Source organism: Stylophora pistillata, chromosome 7, assembly GCF_964205215.1.
Source record: "Stylophora pistillata chromosome 7, jaStyPist1.2, whole genome shotgun sequence".
Taxonomy (NCBI): domain Eukaryota; kingdom Metazoa; phylum Cnidaria; class Anthozoa; order Scleractinia; family Pocilloporidae; genus Stylophora; species Stylophora pistillata.
Window position 1 is genome coordinate 3,067,532 of NC_142525.1, and position 18,685 is coordinate 3,086,216.

General features: G+C 39.9%; 2 protein-coding genes across 2 annotated transcripts; both read left to right on the forward strand.

The window, feature by feature from the left end:
- Nucleotides 1-789: 789 nt before the first annotated feature.
- On the forward strand, nucleotides 790-17,217 carry LOC148726172 (uncharacterized). The gene is made up of 3 exons (XM_088726934.1): nucleotides 790-1,224; nucleotides 8,072-8,167; nucleotides 13,809-17,217. The coding sequence occupies exons 1-3, from the start codon at nucleotides 1,158-1,160 to the stop codon at nucleotides 16,571-16,573; spliced, it is 2,928 nt and encodes a 975-aa protein (XP_088583060.1). The 5' UTR covers nucleotides 790-1,157; the 3' UTR covers nucleotides 16,574-17,217.
- LOC148726173 (NLR family CARD domain-containing protein 4-like) lies at nucleotides 2,300-4,749 on the forward strand. The gene has a single exon (XM_088726942.1). The coding sequence runs from the start codon at nucleotides 2,522-2,524 to the stop codon at nucleotides 3,818-3,820; it is 1,299 nt and encodes a 432-aa protein (XP_088583068.1). The 5' UTR covers nucleotides 2,300-2,521; the 3' UTR covers nucleotides 3,821-4,749.
- Nucleotides 17,218-18,685: the final 1,468 nt, after the last annotated feature.

The following is an 18,685-nucleotide window of genomic DNA, read 5'->3' on the forward strand; positions in this document are numbered from 1 at the left end:
AGAGACAGGACCTCTATTTATTCGTCCCTATCCGATAAGACTAGAATATCGAACCATTTCTTGATGTTATATAAAGGTAGCAAATTCCTCTCAATTATTCTAAGACCCTGAGTGTTGGTCCAGCCGGGCCTCGAACCCTCGACCTCCCGCACAACAGTCCAGCGCTCTATCCATTGAGCTAACCGGGAGGCGGTTCATCAAATTCTATGGAAATGTTTATATGCTGCTGGTGTTTTGTAGATGCAGTCTGATAATATAGGATAGCTATTGAATCCCTGCATAGGCCTTGATTTTGTTCCAGACATAAAGTATTCAAAGTATTGGGTCTTTTTACAGGAACACAGATTAAGTTGAATTCTTTGTTAGAACCCCACGGAGATGACCTTGGTTAAATGGCTTTTTTCGAGTTTCTGGTAACTTTGCCCAAATTGAAGTTAGGCTCATTTATAATACATTCCTTACTTTAATTGATCTCCATAAATGAACATTCTGTTTACAACTACGAACTTACAACAAAGTTATGTGTTGGAACTCTCCTTTGTAAAAAACATTAGAAGTGGTTTTGAAACGCTGAAAACCGTTTCATGTACATAACTGAGAATTCTGCTACTTTTGAAAGTTAGGAAGGTATTCTTTATGATCGGCTATAAAAGTCAAAGTGAGTTACCTGTGCACCACTTGATCTCACGTTTTGTTACAACTCCTTCAAGGTACTGAGCTGGTGGTGCGATGGGGTAGTGGCCGTAAAGGAACAGGTGGTATTCTAAGGTGGGGAGGGGGGGGGGGGAAAGGGGCTTCTAATGTCTTAAGTGGCAAGGGGTCTCCTTGGCCGCAGCTCACCTCCGTGCACCTTAACTCGAGGACAAAGGAGAGGAAGGAAGCACGATAACCTAGACTACATTGTATTGCCCCCTGAAAATCTCTTTAGTGCCCTAAGATAACCTTGGTGGAGGAGCGTCTTTGAGTTTGTTGCCAATTTTTCTAATTTTCATGTTCTTTACTGACAAGGGAAGCGGATAAGATGAAAGATAAACCTCTCCCAAAAAAAATTGATGTTTTCTTTCTTAATGTTACCAAGTTAGAAATACCATGTTGAAATAAACTCAAGCTACAAATGTACATGTTTGCTATTAATACTAGGTTCAAGTAAATTTCAAATGATGAAACGAAAATCGGATGACTTGACGAGCGGGCTTCCACATAACAAGAGACCTAGGATGGAAGGTAAACGTTTTTTATGTTGTAAATGTTAATACAAGTATATGTATGTTCTGTGAAGTCAAAAGGAGACACAATTCTTTATTAAATTTCTGGGGGTGATCATATCACCTAGAACCTCATGGAAAATTCAACTTGACAACGGGTTAAAGATAGATTACAATGTGATGCCAGAGAGGCAACTTGAGACACATTATTTTGACAATGGTTGGGTCTCGCCTGCACTGGTAGCAACACAAAATAGAGCAAACAGCTACAAAGCCAAATGTCGTGTCTTCTTCCGCCAAGAATAACAACGAGTTGTTTCTTTAGTTTATTCTGTAGGTCTCTTGATTTAAGGTTTTCAAGTGTAGTCACGAAATCTCGAGTTTTTAGTCCGCGTTTTGGTCCGAGTTTTGGTCCGTGTTTTGGTCGGAGTTTTGGTCCGATTCCATGGGAACTTCCGGGTTATAAACACAGCAGATGGGTCCCATGATCAAATTAGTTCTCTACAAAATTACAAGATACATTATCCAATTTAAAATGACTGCACTTCGAGTAATATTAATAAGGACACTTTCTAAATGGATAATAAGAAATATTTTGGATTAATATGAACATTTTTCATATCTATCTTGCCTTTTATTGATTTCTTTTCTTCTTTCTCATCTCTGCGTGATAAACAAAACAATAGGTCGCTTGGAGCGATGAATCGGCTTTCGGCGACAACATTTTTGTAGATGGGCGTGGGGATTTTTCTCTCTTAAATGCTGTTTTATGGTGTCATTAAGTATGGAAAAGCTTCAAAGTGTTCAATTCAGGCGTCAACCATGGGTTGAAGGCGTAAATTCCGTAAATAATCGAGTCCGCTTTTTGTGCATTGTTGGCTGGAGTTTTCGGAACTGAGCATATTACGTTGACCGGCTGTACTAGAAGTTGGCCGAAACCGCAACATACTTCTATATCTCCATACTCCTCCAACCTACTCTAGTTGGTTAGCTTGAATAAATATATCGTTGGGAAGAAATTGGAATTTTGCGCTGAGCCCAGATTAAAGTTGCATATTTACGGTCATGACGGCAAAAGCAAAGCAGGTGTCAAACTGAAGAGTAATTTTCAGTGTAAAAAAAAAAAACGGTTGAAAAAGAAAAACGTATATGCTTTGCTCTCACAAAGGATCGATCTAAATACGCGAAGCAAAAAAATTCCTCAAACGAGAGTTTTGTGAAAAGACGAGTAATTCAATTGGTGCCATTTTTGATGAGCGGCGCTGTTATAAAACAGGCCTTTGAAGTACTGAAGCGATTTGCGCTTGGAAAAAACCATGTTTTACAATATTTCGAAAAACCAGTGTGGTATCTATAGTTTGACTCGACACCTTACGAGAACTATTTTTATTAGAGATGGTTATGATCCCACTGGAAGGATTGAGAACATTCGCCAACTCTATAAAACCCGCGAGGGTACGATAAACCTCCTTCCCTGGTGTGAAGACTTGAACTTTTCTTTTGGAGACCTCTACACCAGACTTAAAGTCATCTACAAAGAGAAAACGAGAGGAACAGCTACGGAACGAGTCGTCACGATGTCTGAAATCTTCAACCCGCACGAAGAATGTGAAGAGCCAAGAGTTGTGTTAATAGAAGGGAAGCCTGGTATGGGAAAGACAACTTACTGCAAAAGAATTGTTTTCGACTGGGCCACTGAAAAACGCGCAACCGGAAATTACTTCGCAAAATTCCGCATAGTGCTTTTGATTAAATGTCGTGAAGTTCAGTCTGACCTTTGGGAAGCCATTGATGATCAACTTCTACCTCGAGATATCGGTGACGACCAAAGAAAGAGATTCCTCGACTTCATTCGCCACAATCAATCTAAAGTTCTCCTGGTACTCGATGGATTGGATGAAGTTTCTGAGATGAAGCTACCAATGTTTTCAGCAATTATTCAAGGCCGAGCGCTGCCAAAATGTCGCGTGGTTGTAACTGCACGGCACGAGGCTGGAGTCAAAGTTCGAAAATACTGCGACACGCTGATAGAGGTGGAGGGATTCACTGAAGAAGATGTGAAAACCTTCATCAAAAAGTACTTCAGAAGGAAGACAAACCTGGCCGAACAGCTTATCGGACGATTGCATGACGATAAAACCTTACATGAAATTTCGACGAATCCTCTCAACATTGCGCTTCTTTGTCTGGTCTATGAAGATTTGAGAGGTGTATTTCCTGAAAGCAGAAGTAAGCTGTACATGGACATAGTGGATTGTATACTAAGAAGATACAGAGCAAAGAAACAACTTTCAGAAGTCGAAGAGGACCCTGTTGGACTTTACGAAAGCCAACTGAACCACCTTGGCTCGATAGCTTTGAAAGGTTTATTAGAAGACAACTTGGACTTTGACGAGAAGGAGCTTGGAAAACACAAAGGAAGTGATCCACCAGAACTTGGATTTCTCTCTGTTCAGCCCGGACGCAGTAAACTCCGAGCTACTAGACGTTATGGCTTTCTTCACAAGACTTTTCAAGAGTTCTTCGCCGCCTTGAATCTCGTTTGTCAGCTTATCAATAAGGAAATTAGCACGGACAGCATAGCTGTTGACAGACGATATCGCCACGAGCTGTAAGAAGTGCTTCTATTCACATTTGGCATTCTAGCCGCACGGTGCGAGGAAACAGCAGAGAACCTTACGAAAAGTATGGCGACACAGTTAAACCGGGAAGTCCGGAATAGGGAAGCCGGAAATAGTATGACTGTTATATAAGAGTGCATTTATGAATGCAAAAATGAAAATTATTAGAAGACAACTTGGACTTTGACGAGAAGGAGCTTGGAAAAAAAAAAAGGAAAGCGATTTACCTGGATTTGCATTTCTGTTAGTTCAGCCCTGAGGTAGTAAACTAAGACCGACTAAACGTTATGGCTTTCTTCACAAGACTTTCCAACAATTCTTCGCAGCACTCTGTCTCGGTTGTCAGCTTATCAAGAAATAAATAAGCACAGACAGCATAAATGCTGACAGACGATATCGCTATCAGCTGAGAGAAGTGCTTCTGTTTACATTTGGCATTCTGGCAGCGCAGTCCCAGGAAAAATTCATCTCTAGAAATGTTATTTCTGAACGGAAATAACATTTGTGAAGCTGGTGCTGCTGCTCTGGCTAAGTAATTATTTGAAAGAAAACACATCTCTAGAAGTGTCGAATTGACCTTTGAATTATTTTGGTAATTCTGGTGCTGCTGCTGCTCTGACTGCTGTGCGAGAGTGTCATCCATCTCTAACCGAGTTAGATGGGCTTCCCCTGAAATTTTATACTCTGTGCTCTGACCAATTTTAAGAAGTGATAATGTAGCGAATAATCAGGGATTCGCGGCTCTTACCCTAAGCAGGGTAGATCATGGTACAGTAGCTTCTAATTATCGATATAAATATTAATGCAAGACTTATGTAGCATCTATTCACTAAGATTATTTAATTTAGTAAGAGCTTCATTTGAACGATAAATGTACTTCTTAAGACTTTTAACTGATGTAAATAAAAGTATTTTCAGCAGAATTTCAAGGTTTCTCCATGTATTCTCTATGTGTGTTTAGTTATTTTTTTCCTGCATTCTTCCGGAAAATCTGTTTGATCTCGATGCCCCTTCGTTTTCTGTTTCCTTACTTCATGTCAACTTTTTTGCTTGAGATCTTTTGGAAATTGACGCAATTGGTTCAATGTGGTATGTATGCTTTAGGAATTCGGTTTTACTTTGGTAATGATTACTGGATGAACGAGTGAATTGTCTTGCTAATTGAAAAAAGGCGAAAGGAAAAAAAAGAGAAAAAAAAGGACACTGGCGGCAGCCACAGATTATGCAGGTGTTCGAACTTTCCCTACCCTACCCTACTCATCAGATATTGTCAACTGTTAATTTTATCAGAGAATTTCTGGGAAAAGAATTGGAGAGGAAAAGGAAGAAAACATGGGGAGGGGGAATTCAAACCCGGGATTATAAAACAGGTTCACCAGACTTAAAATAACATAAAGGGAATGGAAAAAAATGTGCGACGATGGAAGAGGATGAACAAGAGAGGAAAAACTGCGGTAAAGTTATGTATGTCACAAGTAGTCAAAAGACGTCTATGCATAATGAATCAAAGATCACGGAATCGATCAAACAGGGTTGTTCGGGTAATCCCGCGCTAGAATAATATTTTTTTTCCGCAAGCTCCTTACGGGAGTTACCCCATGACATCGAAACCCGCTTGAGATATGGCGGACATGGCGCACGGGCTGATCAATAGAACACGCTGAAAAAGAAAGATTGTAAGATGAGGTCATTATTAAATTGCCTTGGAGATCAGTGGATTCTGTAGTAGCCCAGGTACCCCCACCCCACCCCACCCCGCTAAGATAAGGTGCGGCTCTTGACAGGGCTAGGACCTAGTCTCGTACCCAGACCCTAGAGGTAAACGAGAGGATCTGGGTAATGGATTAGTCAGGACCTTCCGGGTGAATGAAATGAAACTAAAATGAGTGAATGTGAATGAAATGGCACTTTCATTTCACTGTCGGACAGTGAAGCGAATCGTGATGGCGCTAATGCCGAGTCTCCTTTTCCGTTGTTTTTCTCTTTTTTTTTGCCTCATTTAAGAACTCTAGCCCAAGTGAAAAGGTGGGAAAATTGTCTTCGTTTTGGGACTGGTGGGCCGAGTCTCTGTTTGTATCCATTATTGTAGCGAAATGTATTAGCTTTTCCCCGCGCTAACCATGGCCACTCGGGCGAAAAAGAGAAATTTCTAGCGAAGCGGTTTGCTCACACTATCAGCATACACTATCGGGACTTTGAGCACGCTTACGTATACTGAATTTGATTGCGCGGCTCTGTGGCAAAAATAAAAATTGCTCTTTGAGGCAAAAGAAGCAGACTTTGCTTTATCGTTTTTCTAGAAGTGAAAATATCATCCGGGAAATCTAAGATAGGCTGATCGTATTAAGCATGAAAAACGGGATCTCTTCTTACGTTATCAGTTATTGTCAATTTAATCTCAGTGGGAGTAGTACGGTTGACGGTTAAATCTTATGGCCTTTGACAGAAGAAGTTTCTTAGTAGGAGGAAGATGTTTCTTATTAGATATTTCTTATAAACGGAAATAAGATGTTCTAGAAGTGCCTGAATATTATCACAGGATCAGTCTTAACTTCCCACGGCAGTGAGGAGCGTAATATAAATGAACTACAGTGTAAGCATCATGAAAATGAGAAAAAATTAGAAAAAACCGCAACAAACTCTTGGAACAAACTCTTCTTCGACGAACTTAGTACTGTTTGACATTCAGGGAATGGCTGCCCAGGTCTTACAACCTTTCTTGAAGACGTTGCATGCACACGATAAACTCGGCCACAATCTTCACCGCCACCGAGCTGCGAAAATTGGCACATTTTGGCGTACAACAAAACAATTGAGTAATTTCTATTTTTCCTTATTTTTTTGTAACCCAATGAATGATCTGAATTTTATCTTATTCTAAATTTGAACCCAACGAATGATCTAATTTTTAACGCAATGAATGAAAATGCTAAATTATTCTGTTTTTTAAGATATTAATAAGATAAAATCGCACGTGATCTTATTTAGATGAAACAATGGGACAGTAAAGGATGTGCAACCTAGGGTGAGAAGGAGGAAAGGGGCTTCTAATATCTTGAGAGATAAGGGGTCTCCCTAGCTACAGCCCACCTCCATGCACCTAAACACTAGATAGGAGAAATGGAAGGAATGGAACCATTTTAACCTTAATAACATTGTATTGCCCCCCTAAAATTCTCTCTACCGTCCTAAGATGACCCTGGTGGAGGTGCTTCCTAGAGTTTGTTGCGGCTTTTTCTAATTTTCATGTTGCTTACACTGTAGCTCATTTATATTACGCTCCTCACTGCCGTGGGAAGTTAAGACTGATCCTGTGATAATATTCAGGCACTTCTAGAAGGCTTTGCACTTCTTTCCGGTTTTGAGTTGATGATGTTAGAGACACGTTATGGTTATGGTTACCTTAGATATTTGAGTTATGATCGTTGGATCCTGGGCTGTTCATGGGCCAAACCATTTCTTTCTTTCATTTGCAGTGCTAATACACTAATACTTTTAACCAAATTACGGTCTTTTTGTCCAATAGTCTTTTCGTCCAAGTCTTTTCGTTCCAAAGTTTTTTCATCTAGGTCTGTTCGTCTAAATGTTAAGTCTTATCTGGGAGCATTTAAGTAACTTTTAGAAGGCTAGATAAGGCTATATAAAGAACTTATTAGTGCGAGCCGTTGCCATTTTGGTTTCGATAGCTCTTACTACTCACTGATCCTCGTTTACAAATTCAACATCGTTAATTACGATAAATACACAGAGAAGATGTTTATTTGGGGTCATTTTTGGGTTAGGTTTATTTGTTAATCATTTTTGGTTAGTTTTACTTCTTTATCATGTTGGAATATGTTGTTGGTTGTATCGGACACTAATTGATGTTACCCATAGTTGTCTATTACGCACAATAGACGCTTAGCAACAAGCCTAATATTCCCATTTCTTTTGCGCGAAATAATTAAACGGCAAGTCTTTACTTTTGTCACTATTTGATAAAATATATCTTGTTACTACTTCATTTAAAACAATGTTACAACTTTGACGAAAAGACTTGATATTGGACAAGTGGACCAAAGACTTCAGATGAAAAGTACTTAGACGGAAAGACTCTTGGACGAAAAGACCGGATACTCTTTTCACCAACTCATCACTTTACCGATCCAACTCCCCCCCCCCCCCCACCTCCTCCTTGATTTGCGGCATCTTTACCTAAATGTCCCAATTTTCAAAACTGACATAAACATTACCTTCTATCATCAGACCCAAACAGACAAGAGTTGCAGCAGATCAGTAGTGAAGTGCGAAACATTAGAGAAAAGTTGGACACTCAGCTGAGAGAGGACACGAGGAATGCAGGTAAGAACTCAATTAGTACTACATGATAGGAAATTCAATTAAAACTGATATGATAGTCTGCGAAATATGTAAGATAAACCTCTTCTACATTTTTTTCATAATTTTCTACGGGTAGTACTTAGCGATTCCATCCATTATCAGTTGTCTCCCACCCCACCCTGCCCCCATCCTTAGGATCAAAATGTGCACCACGTTGAATCCACTCCACCAGAAGCTGCAATGTAATGATCTCCATTACAAAGGGAAAATCAAATTCCAATCTCGCCATCATCATCGTCCAGCTTCTTTTATTTTGCGTGGTATTTTCGAAGTCGCGCAGTTGTTTTGTACCAGCGAGAAATTTTTGAAAAATGTCCTTGGAATGTCGAAGACATAGCAGTTGAAGGGTCAGGTAAGAAATTTACAGAATTTATTCTATCGCGAGATCCTCCTAAACAACTCTCTCATGCAGAATGTTTTTGAAGCAATAGTGGACCACGAGGTATGGAAGTCAGTCCTACGAAAAAGTCTTTAACCAAAACTGATCTTGCAGGTGATTCAAACGATTTTTTTGGACTGTATTTCAAAATGAAAAAAAGGCTCATAACCTATGCAGACTAAATTACTTGTATAAATTGACCTTCAGAGTTGATCAGTGTTCCGCGTAGAAAGTGAGGCCCACGAACTGATCCCAAATCGTGCAATATTATCCAAGCTTTAAGAATCATTGGATCCAAGAGGAATACATTTGTAATTCGAAATCAGAAAAATGCAAATTAAGTCTTAATCTCGTACCAAAATTCAAGAAAACATGATTGGAAACTTACCTCTGTGGCGGGTCGTGAAAACAGATTTCTCTCTTCAGGCTAGCAGATTCGGGTAAGCGAACAGATTATAAAAAACCTACTTCTCTCTTTACTGATTCTTCTCAAGAACTGGTTTAAAGCATGATAAGCTAACACTTTAAAATCATTTTACGGAATTAATGTCATCACGAGTCGTGTAATTAAAATATATCTGTCATCATCATCGGCAACTAAACGAAACAATCAGAACTGATCGTGGCCAGATGAACAGTGAAGACGGCCGACAAGTGAGTGACAACGTGAACTCAGGGGTGGAACATCCGGATGAGACGCAGAATCAGGGTCAGTTCCACAACACTATCAGGACGATGTTACTTTTTTTTTTCAATAACTCCTCTACAAGGTTTACAATAAAATTCTAACCAGCTCACAGGCACTCTACCCTTAAAGAGGGTGTGAAAAGTGCATCTTAACTTTACACCCACGTCCAAAGTCTGTGGCTACCAGTATGTGATCAACTGTTTTCACGGCTAGGTAACCTAAACCAGTTGGCATGTACTTAAAAGAGGTGGGTTGTTACTCCACCCTCATGACAATGAAATAAAGTTGCATTATAAAAATAATTTGTTATTCGATCCAGTGTCAATGAGGGTAGCTCTGAGGGGACTGCCTGCATGAGCTCCTTACAGACCTCATTGATAATGCGCTCAAGGTAGAAATCTGTCCTCTTCCAAGAACATCGTTCTTTAATACGAACACCAATCCGGCAAACCGTTGAAGCGAAGGTCTTTGCCTTCACTGGTCGCAACACAAATAGAAAAAAGAGCTAAAAAGCCAAATGTCTGTCTTTTCCCGCCAAGAATAAGTACGAAACGTTCCTTAAGTTTATTTTGTAAGTCTCGTGAGTTATGTTCTCTAGGTGCAATGACGAGATCTCGAGCTTTTGGTCCGTGTTTTCATCGTTCCTCCCTTGGAGGTTTACATGTTCTTTATTTTTCTGTCGCTGTGGTGCGGGTACTTTTCAATTCAAGGGCCATAGGCGATGTTCTCAGCTCGAGAGCGCTGAACGGCCTTTTTTCCTGCATTAATTCCTTTTTTCCTATTTATTCCTTTTTTCCTATTTAGGTCCTAAGGACTGAAAATACGTCTCACTCGTTCGAGCTCTTTCTTCCCGCGTAACTCTGCTTACACGTATATTTACTCCAAATGTATGCTCAATGTACACCCATCATACCCTACTTAGTTGCATCTTCGCTTTGGGTTTGACATCTATCGTCCAGTTTTCCCGTTACATGTTTTAATGATGTTTTGATGATGTATGTACGTGTTCAAAGCCCAAACTCGAGTCACGAGTCGTGAACCAGAATCTTAGGGTCGGTTATTTACCCGAGGTCTAACCCAAACCCCGGTTTTACGCAAACAGTGAGCCGCAGGGATTCTCTAAGTGACGGTGGATTTAACTCAATAAATTTCCATACATTGCTAACTTTCCACCTTCTTGACACTGTCAAAAATAAATGTTCAGATAAAAGATTCAACTAAAATGAAGATGGTTTAGATGGCAGTTTTGTAAAAAAAATGCTAAACTTTGTTTAAATAACCAGCCGTGATGAAAAGTCGTTATTGGTTGGCTAGCTAGGAGTGGGCGGGGAGAAGGAAATGAAGGATTTAGGGGGGATCATAACATGGTTTTCGGGAGAAATCAAAGGGAGGTCAGTCGTCGCCAAAAAATGCAAAAGGGGAACTATAGAAAACCTTTTCTTTTTTCGACGACTTTACAATTTATTAAAAGAAAAAAAATGGGCGGGCGTGATTAGTTTCCTTGTCAAAATTCTAAACTGTATCAGAGCTACTGTAATTTTCGATGCAGCGTTCGGTGGCCTTTACTTTTGGTGCCTCAAGAAAGGGTGCCTGTGCAAAACAAGCTCATTAGGGATAGGGCGCTTATTTTTCTTCTCAGAAACAGAAGAATATGCAAAAAAAAAAAGCTTGAATTGTTCCATTAATATAGAAGACTACAGAACAGACTTGTCCAGGGATCCTGCAAGACTAAAACTACCGACAAGGCAATGGTCGCAAACGAGATTATTCGTTTGAAGAAACTGTGCACTCACGTGGTTACCGTTTTCTGTAACGAGGCTTTAAATGAGAACTGAAAGGAAAATGAACTACGGTTGATCTCGTTGCAAATATACTCTAGCAGTGCCATCACTGAAACAGAATCGGGGCGCTTAACAGAACATGAGTGCTTATCCAGTAGGAGTGCTTATCAGAATAGGGGCGCTCATTAACAAAAACCAGATTCGAGAGGGGCCCTTCTTAGAGAAGGAGAACAAAGACGCTAAATCAATGATTATGGTACTTTGCCATGCCTGGGAAACATTTTGCGAAATGGGTGACGATAGCTCAGATTTGCTGTAATTGACTCATCTTAATTTTAAAGGCTCACGGAATGTGTAACATTTCTTAAGCTAACCCATGTTCTTCTGTATTTTAAAATGCGATAAAAAAAAGCCTGGACTCCCATTTCTGTGCTTCACAACCTTTTAGACAAATTTAATTTTTTGACTGGGTAATAATTGAAATTGCTGGGGCTGATTATACCACTAAGAACTTCGTGCAAAATTCAACTTGACAACGGGTTAAGAGATATATTACAATGTGAGGCCAGAGATGCAACTTGAGATATTATTTTGACCTCGTTGGGTCTCGTCTATACTGGTAGCAACACAAAATAGGACAAACAGCTAAAGAGCCAGATGGCGTGTCTTTTCCCACCAAGAATAAGTAGGAAAAGTTTCTTAAGTTTATATTTTAGGTCTCGTTTCCAGGTGTAGTCACGAAATCAGTCGAGTTTTTGGTCACGTTGTTTTCGTTATTCCTCCCTTGGAGGTTTATCAATTCTATATTTCTATGTCGCTGTGGTGCGGAGGTTTTTAAATTCAAGGGTTATAGGCGATGTATTCCGCTTGAGAGAGTTGAATGTGCCCTTTTCTGCAATTATTAAGGGCTGAAAATACTTATCACTCGTTCGAGCTCTTTCTTCCCGTGTGACTCTGCATACAAGCTTATTTACTCCAAATGTATGCTCAATCTACGCGGATTGAGCCTCAGTTAGTTGCATCTTTGCTTTGGGTTTGACCGTCTATCGTGCTGTTGTCGCGTTAACTATTTAACCTTTGACCCAAATCTAATTTTGCGAATCAATAATAATTGACAAGTGGTAGCTTCCATGGATCTGCGCGTAAATTTCGTGTAAACTGAAAAGTTTTCTTCTCTGATTTTGTTGATAGGGTGGCCATCGGAAAGACTTCGAAATATCAGATATATATCACAGTTCAAACTATGTCATAGCGGTAACTTCTTTAGTATGTCAGACACGTTTTGAAAAATTGCTACTCATCATAACAATCAAATAGAATGTCAATCAAAACCAAGTCACACCCGCCAAACGATAAGATTTTTGCTCGATAGCACTTGATTTTAAAAGGATTGAGAGGCACACGATATTCTTACAATTACTTCGAATTATCCTCGATGCCTTCTAGTTGGGGTCTTTTCTATAATCATCTATGTTCAAAAAACCGCCAGGCGGCAAGAAGCTGAAAGTAGGATCGAGAAGCCACTCACCGGCTGCGCCGTGGAAAACTACCAGGCCGATTACAAACTACAAACTATAGCGTCAGTTTTGCGCGTAGGAGAGAGGAAATTTTCATTTTGAAATAAATACAACTTGGTAAAACTTGATTTTCGGACGATCTCGTCATTGAATTTTGCTTGATTACGTTGCGTGACACAATATTCATAAAGTTTGTAAGCAGTTCCTTTCACTTTATAAAGTCTTGAAAAATCGATCAAAATAATAATATACTTGGCATATTTAGTGTGTTTTCGTAAATATACTATTTTCTGGCGATTTCACGGGAGCTTTTGGATAATAAACACAGCAGATGGGTCCTTTGAATAAGTTAGTACAGTATAAAATTAGAGGATACATTATCCAATACAAAATTAGTGCACTTCAAGTAATATTAATAAGGAAACTTTTTAAATGGATAATAACAAATATTTTGGATTAACATGACCATTTTTCATATCTCTCTTTCCTTTTAGTGATTTCTTTTCTTGTCTCTCATTACTGCGTGATAAACATAACAATAGGACACTTAGAGCGATGAATCACCTTTCGGCGGCAACATTTTTGTACATGGGTGTAGAGATTTTTCTCCCCTAGATGCTGTTTCATGGTATCATAAAGCATGAAAAAGCTGCAAAATGTTCAATTCAGGCGTCAACCATGGGTCGAAGGCGTAAATTTTGCAAATAATTGAGTCCGCTTTTGTGCATTGTTGGGTGGAATTTTCGAAAATGTGCATATTACGTTGATCGGCTGTACAAGAAGTTCGCCGAAACCGCGAGATATTTTTATATTTCCATACTCCTCTAACCTATTTTAGTTAGTTTGAATAAATATATCATTGGGTAGAAGTTGGAATTTTGCGCCTGGCCGATGTAAAAGTTGCATATTTACGGTCATAGTGGCAAAGGCTAAGTAGGTGTCAAATTGAAAATAATTTTCAATGTAAAGAGCCGTTATAAAAGAAAAACTTAGGTGATTTTTTCTCACAAAGGATCGATCTAAATATGCGAAACAAAAAAATTCCTTAAACAAGAGTTTTGTGAAAAGACGAGTAATTCAATTTGTGCCATTTGATGATCGGTGCTTTTAAAAAACGGACCTTTGAGCGCTGAAGGGACTTTCGCTTGCATGGAAAAAATGTTTTGCAATATTTCGAAAAACCAAGGTGGTTTCGACAGTTTGACTTAACACCTGACGAGAATTATTTTTATTGTAGATGCCTTTGATCCCACCGAAATGATTGAGAACATTTCTCAACTCTACAAAACCCGCGAGGGTACGATAAACCTCCTTCCCTGGTCTGAAGACTTGAACTTTTCTTTTGGAGACCTCTACACCAGACTTAAAATCACCTACAAAGAGAAAACGAGAGGAACAGCTACGGACCGAGTCGTCACAATTTCTGAAATCTTCAACCCGCACGAAAAATGTGAAGAACCAAGAGTTGTATTAATAGAAGGGAAGCCTGGTATGGGAAAGACAACTTACTGCAAAAAGGTTGTTTTCGACTGGGCCACTCAAAAACGCGCAACCGGAAATTCCTTCGCAAAATTCTGCATAGTGCTTTTGATTAAATGTCGTGAAGTTCAGTCTGACCTTTGGGAAGCCATTGATGATCAACTTCTACCTCGAGATATCGGTGACGACCAAAGAAAGAGATTCTTCGACTTCATTCGCCAAAATCAATCTAAAGTTCTCCTGGTACTCGATGGATTGGATAAAGTTTCTCAGAAGAAGCTACCAATGTTTTCAGAAATTATTCAAGGCCGAGCGCTGCCAAAATGTCGCGTGGTTGTAAGTGCACGGCACGAGGCTGGAGTCAAAGTTCGAAAATACTGCGACATGCTGCTAGAGGTGGAGGGATTCACTGACGAAGATGTGAAAACCTTCATCAAAAAGTACTTCAGAGAGAAGACAAACTTGGCCGAACAGCTCATCGAACGACTGCATGATGATGAAACCTTACATGAAATGTCGACGAATCCTCTCAACTTTACGCTTCTTTGCCTGGTCTATGAAGATTTGAACGGTGTATTTCCTGAAAGCAGAAGTAAGCTGTACATGGACATAGTGGATTGTATACTAAGAAGATACAGAGCAAAGAAACAACTTTCAGAAGTCGACGAGGCGGACCTTGTTGGGCTTTACGAAAGCCAACTGAACCACCTTGGCTCGATAGCTTTGAAAGGTTTATTAGAAGACAACTTGGACTTTGACGAGAAGGAGCTTGGAAAACACAAAGGAAGTGATCTACCTGAACTTGGATTTCTCTCTGTTCAGCCCGGAGGCAGTAAACTCCGAGCTACTAGACGTTATGGCTTTCTTCACAAGACTTTCCAAGAGTTCTTCGCCGCTTTGAATCTCGTTTGTCAGCTTATCAAGAAAGAAATTAGCACGGACAGCATAGCTGTTGACAGACGATATCGCCACGAGCTGACAGAAGTGCTTCTGTTCACATTTGGCATTCTTGCCGCACGGTGCGAGGAAACAGCAGAGAACCTTATGAAAAGTATGGCGACACAGTTTAACCAGGAGGACGGGAGTGGGGGAGCCAGAAATAATATGATTGATATATTAGAGTGCATTTATGAATGCAAAAATGAAAATTATCTCGATGTAAAATTGGCCCGCGCTCTTGGCCCTTGTCTCCAAATTGAAACCATTAATGTTTGGAGCAAATTAGGATTAGGGTGGGCTAAGACTATCTTACTAACCAACATTCTTAGAACAAATACAAGTATGACAAAATTGGATTTGACTTTGAATGAAATTTGTGATGACGGTGCCGCTGCTCTGGCTGATTGTTTGAAAGAAAAGATGTCTCTGAAGAATTTTAATTTGTCTTTTAATGAAATTGGTGACGTTGGTGCTACTGCTGTGGCTGAGTGTTTGAAAGGGAAGACATCTCTTACAAAGTTGGATTTGCATGGGAATAAAATTGGTGATGATGGTGCTGCTGCTGTGGCTGAGTGTTTGAAAGGCAAGACATCTCTGACAAAGTTGAATTTGTCTAGCAATGAAATTGGTGGTGTTGGTGCTGCTGCTGTGGCTGAGAGTTTGAAAGACAATACATCTCTGACGGACTTGGATTTGTCCTCTAATGAAATTGGTGATGCTGATGTTGCTGCTGTGGCTGAGTGTTTGAAAGAGAAGAGATCTTTGACACATTTGGATTTGTCTTCTAATGAAATTGGTGATGCTGGTGCTGCTGCTCTGGCTGAGAGTTTGAAAGAGAAGAGATCTCTGACTTATTTGGATTTGTCTTCTACTGAAATTGGTGATGCTGGTGCTGCTGCTCTGGCTGAGAGTTTGAAAGACAATACATCTCTGACAGATTTGAATTTGTCTTCTAATGTAATTGGTGATGCTGGTGCTGCTGCTCTGGCTGAGAGTTTGAAAGAGAAGAGATCTCTGACAGATTTGAATTTGTCTTCTAATGTAATTGGTGATGCTGGTGCTGCTGCTCTGGCTGAGAGTTTGAAAGACAATACATCTCTGACATATTTGAATTTGTCTTCTAATGAAATTGGTGATGCTGGTGCTGCTGCTCTGGCTGAGAGTTTGAAAGAGAATACATCTCTGACAGATTTGAATTTGTCTTCTAATGTAATTGGTGATGCTGGTGCTGCTGCTCTGGCTGAGTGTTTGAAAGAGAAGACATCTCTGACATATTTGAATTTGTCATCTAATGAAATTGGTGATGCTGGTGCTGCTGCTCTGGCTGAAAGTTTGAAAGAGAAGACATCTCTGACATATTTAAATTTGTCATCTAATGAAATTGGTGATGCTGGTGCTGCTGCTCTTACTAAGTGTTTGAAAGAAAATAAATCTCTGACAATGTTGGATTTGAAAGAAAATAACATTGGTGAAGCTGGTGCTGCTGCTCTGGCTGAATGTGTAAAAGAAAATTCATCTCTGGAAATGTTATTTCTGAACGAAAATAACCTTTGTAAAGCTGGTGCTGCTGCTCGGGCTAAGTAAGTATTTGAAAGAAAACATATCTCTAGAAGGGTCGTGTTGACCTTTAAATTACTTTGATAATTGTGGTGCCGCTGCTGTTCTGACTGCTGTGTGATAGTGTCATCCATCTCTAACCGAGTTAGATGGGCTTCCCCTGAAATTTTATACTCTGTGCTCTGACCAATTTTAAAAAGCGATAATGTATCGAATAATCAGGGATTCACGGCTCTTACCCTAAGCAGGGTAAATGTACAGTAGCTTCTAATTATCGATATAAATATTAATGCAAGACTTATGTGGCATCTGAATAAAGGCTGATAGTTTCAAAGGAAACCGTTTGGGGCTGCGTCGGTGGGAGTAACGAAATAATATGGATATATCAAAAAAGTTGAAATGGTAAATTGGCCACCGTAACGATTACAAAAGCTGACGTTTCGAGCGTTAGCCCTTCGCTCCGACGAAGGGCTAACGCTCGAAACGACGGTCAGCTTTTGTAATCGTTACGGTGGCCAATTTACCATTTGAACTTTGTCGATATATCCATATTATGTAGAATCTATTCACTAAGATTAATTACTTTAGTGTAAGAGCTTCATTTCAATGATAAATGTATTTCTTAAGACTTTTAACTGATGTAAATAAAAGTATTTTCAGCAGAATTTCAAGTTTTCTCCAAGTAACTCTATGTGTGTTTGCTTTTTTTTTCTGCATTCTTCCGAAAAATCAGTTTGATCCCGATGCTCCTTCGTTTACTGTTTCCTTACTTCATGTCAACTTTTTTGCTTGAGATCTTTTGGAAATTGACGCAATTGATTCAATGTGGTATGGATGCTTTAGGAATTCGGTTTTATTTTGGTCATGATTACGGGATGAAAGAGTGAATTGTCTTGTTAATTGAAACAAGGCGAAAGGAGAAAAAAGAGAGGAAAAGGGCACTGGCGGCAGCCACAGATTATGCAGGTGTTCAAACTTTCCCTACCCTACCCCTCTCCTCAGATATTGTCAGCTGTTAATTTTATCACAGAATATCTGGGAAAGGAGTAGGAGAGGAGAAGGAAGAAAACATGGGGAGGGGGAATTCAAACACGGGATTGTAAAACAGGTTCACCAGCCTTTAAATAATATAAAAGGAATGGAAAAAAATGTGCGACGATGGAAGAGGATGAACAAGAGAGGAAAAACCGCGGTAAAGTTATGTATGTCACAAGTAGTCAAGAGACATCTATGCATAATGAATCAAAGATCACGGACTCGATTAAACAGGGTTGTTTGGGTAATCCCACGCTAGAATAATGTTTTTTTTCCGCAAGCTCCTTACGGGAGTTACCCCATGACATCGAAACCCGCTTGAGATATGGCGGACATGGCGCACGCGCTGAACAATAGAACACGCTGAAAAAAAGATTGCAAGATAAGGTCATTATTAAATTGCCTAGGAGATCGGTGGATTCTTAGTAGCCCAGGTACCCCCACCCCACCCCACCCCACGCCGCTAAGATAAGGTGCGGCTCTTGACAGGGTTAGGACCTAGTCTCGTACCCAGACCCTTGAGTTAAAAGAGAGGATCTGGGTGATAGATTAGTCAGGACCTTCCGGGTGAATGAAATGAAAATGAAATGAGTGAATGTGAATGAAATGGCACTTTTGTTTCACCGTCGGACAGTGAAGCGAATCGTGACAGCGCTAATGCCGAGTCTCCTTTTCCGTTGTTTTTCTCTTTTTTTTGCCTCATTTAAGAACTCTAGTCCTAGCGAAAAGGTGGGAAAATTGTCTTCGTTTTGGGACTGGTGGGCCGAGTCTCTGTTTGTATCCATTATTGTCGCGACATGTATTAGTTTTTCCCCGCGCTAACCATGGCCGCTCGGGCGAAAAAGAAAATTTTCTAGCGAAGCGATTTGCGCACACTATCAGCGTACGCTATCGGGATTTTGAGCACGCTTACGTATACTGAATTTGATTGCGCGGCTCTTTGGCAAAAATGAAAATTGCTCTTTGATGCAAAAGAAGCTGACTTTGCTTTATCGTTTTTCTAGAGGTGTAAATATCATCCGGGAAATCTAAGATAGGCTGATCGTATTAAGCATGAAAAACAGGATTTCTTCTGACGTTATCAGTTATTGTCAGTTTAGTCTC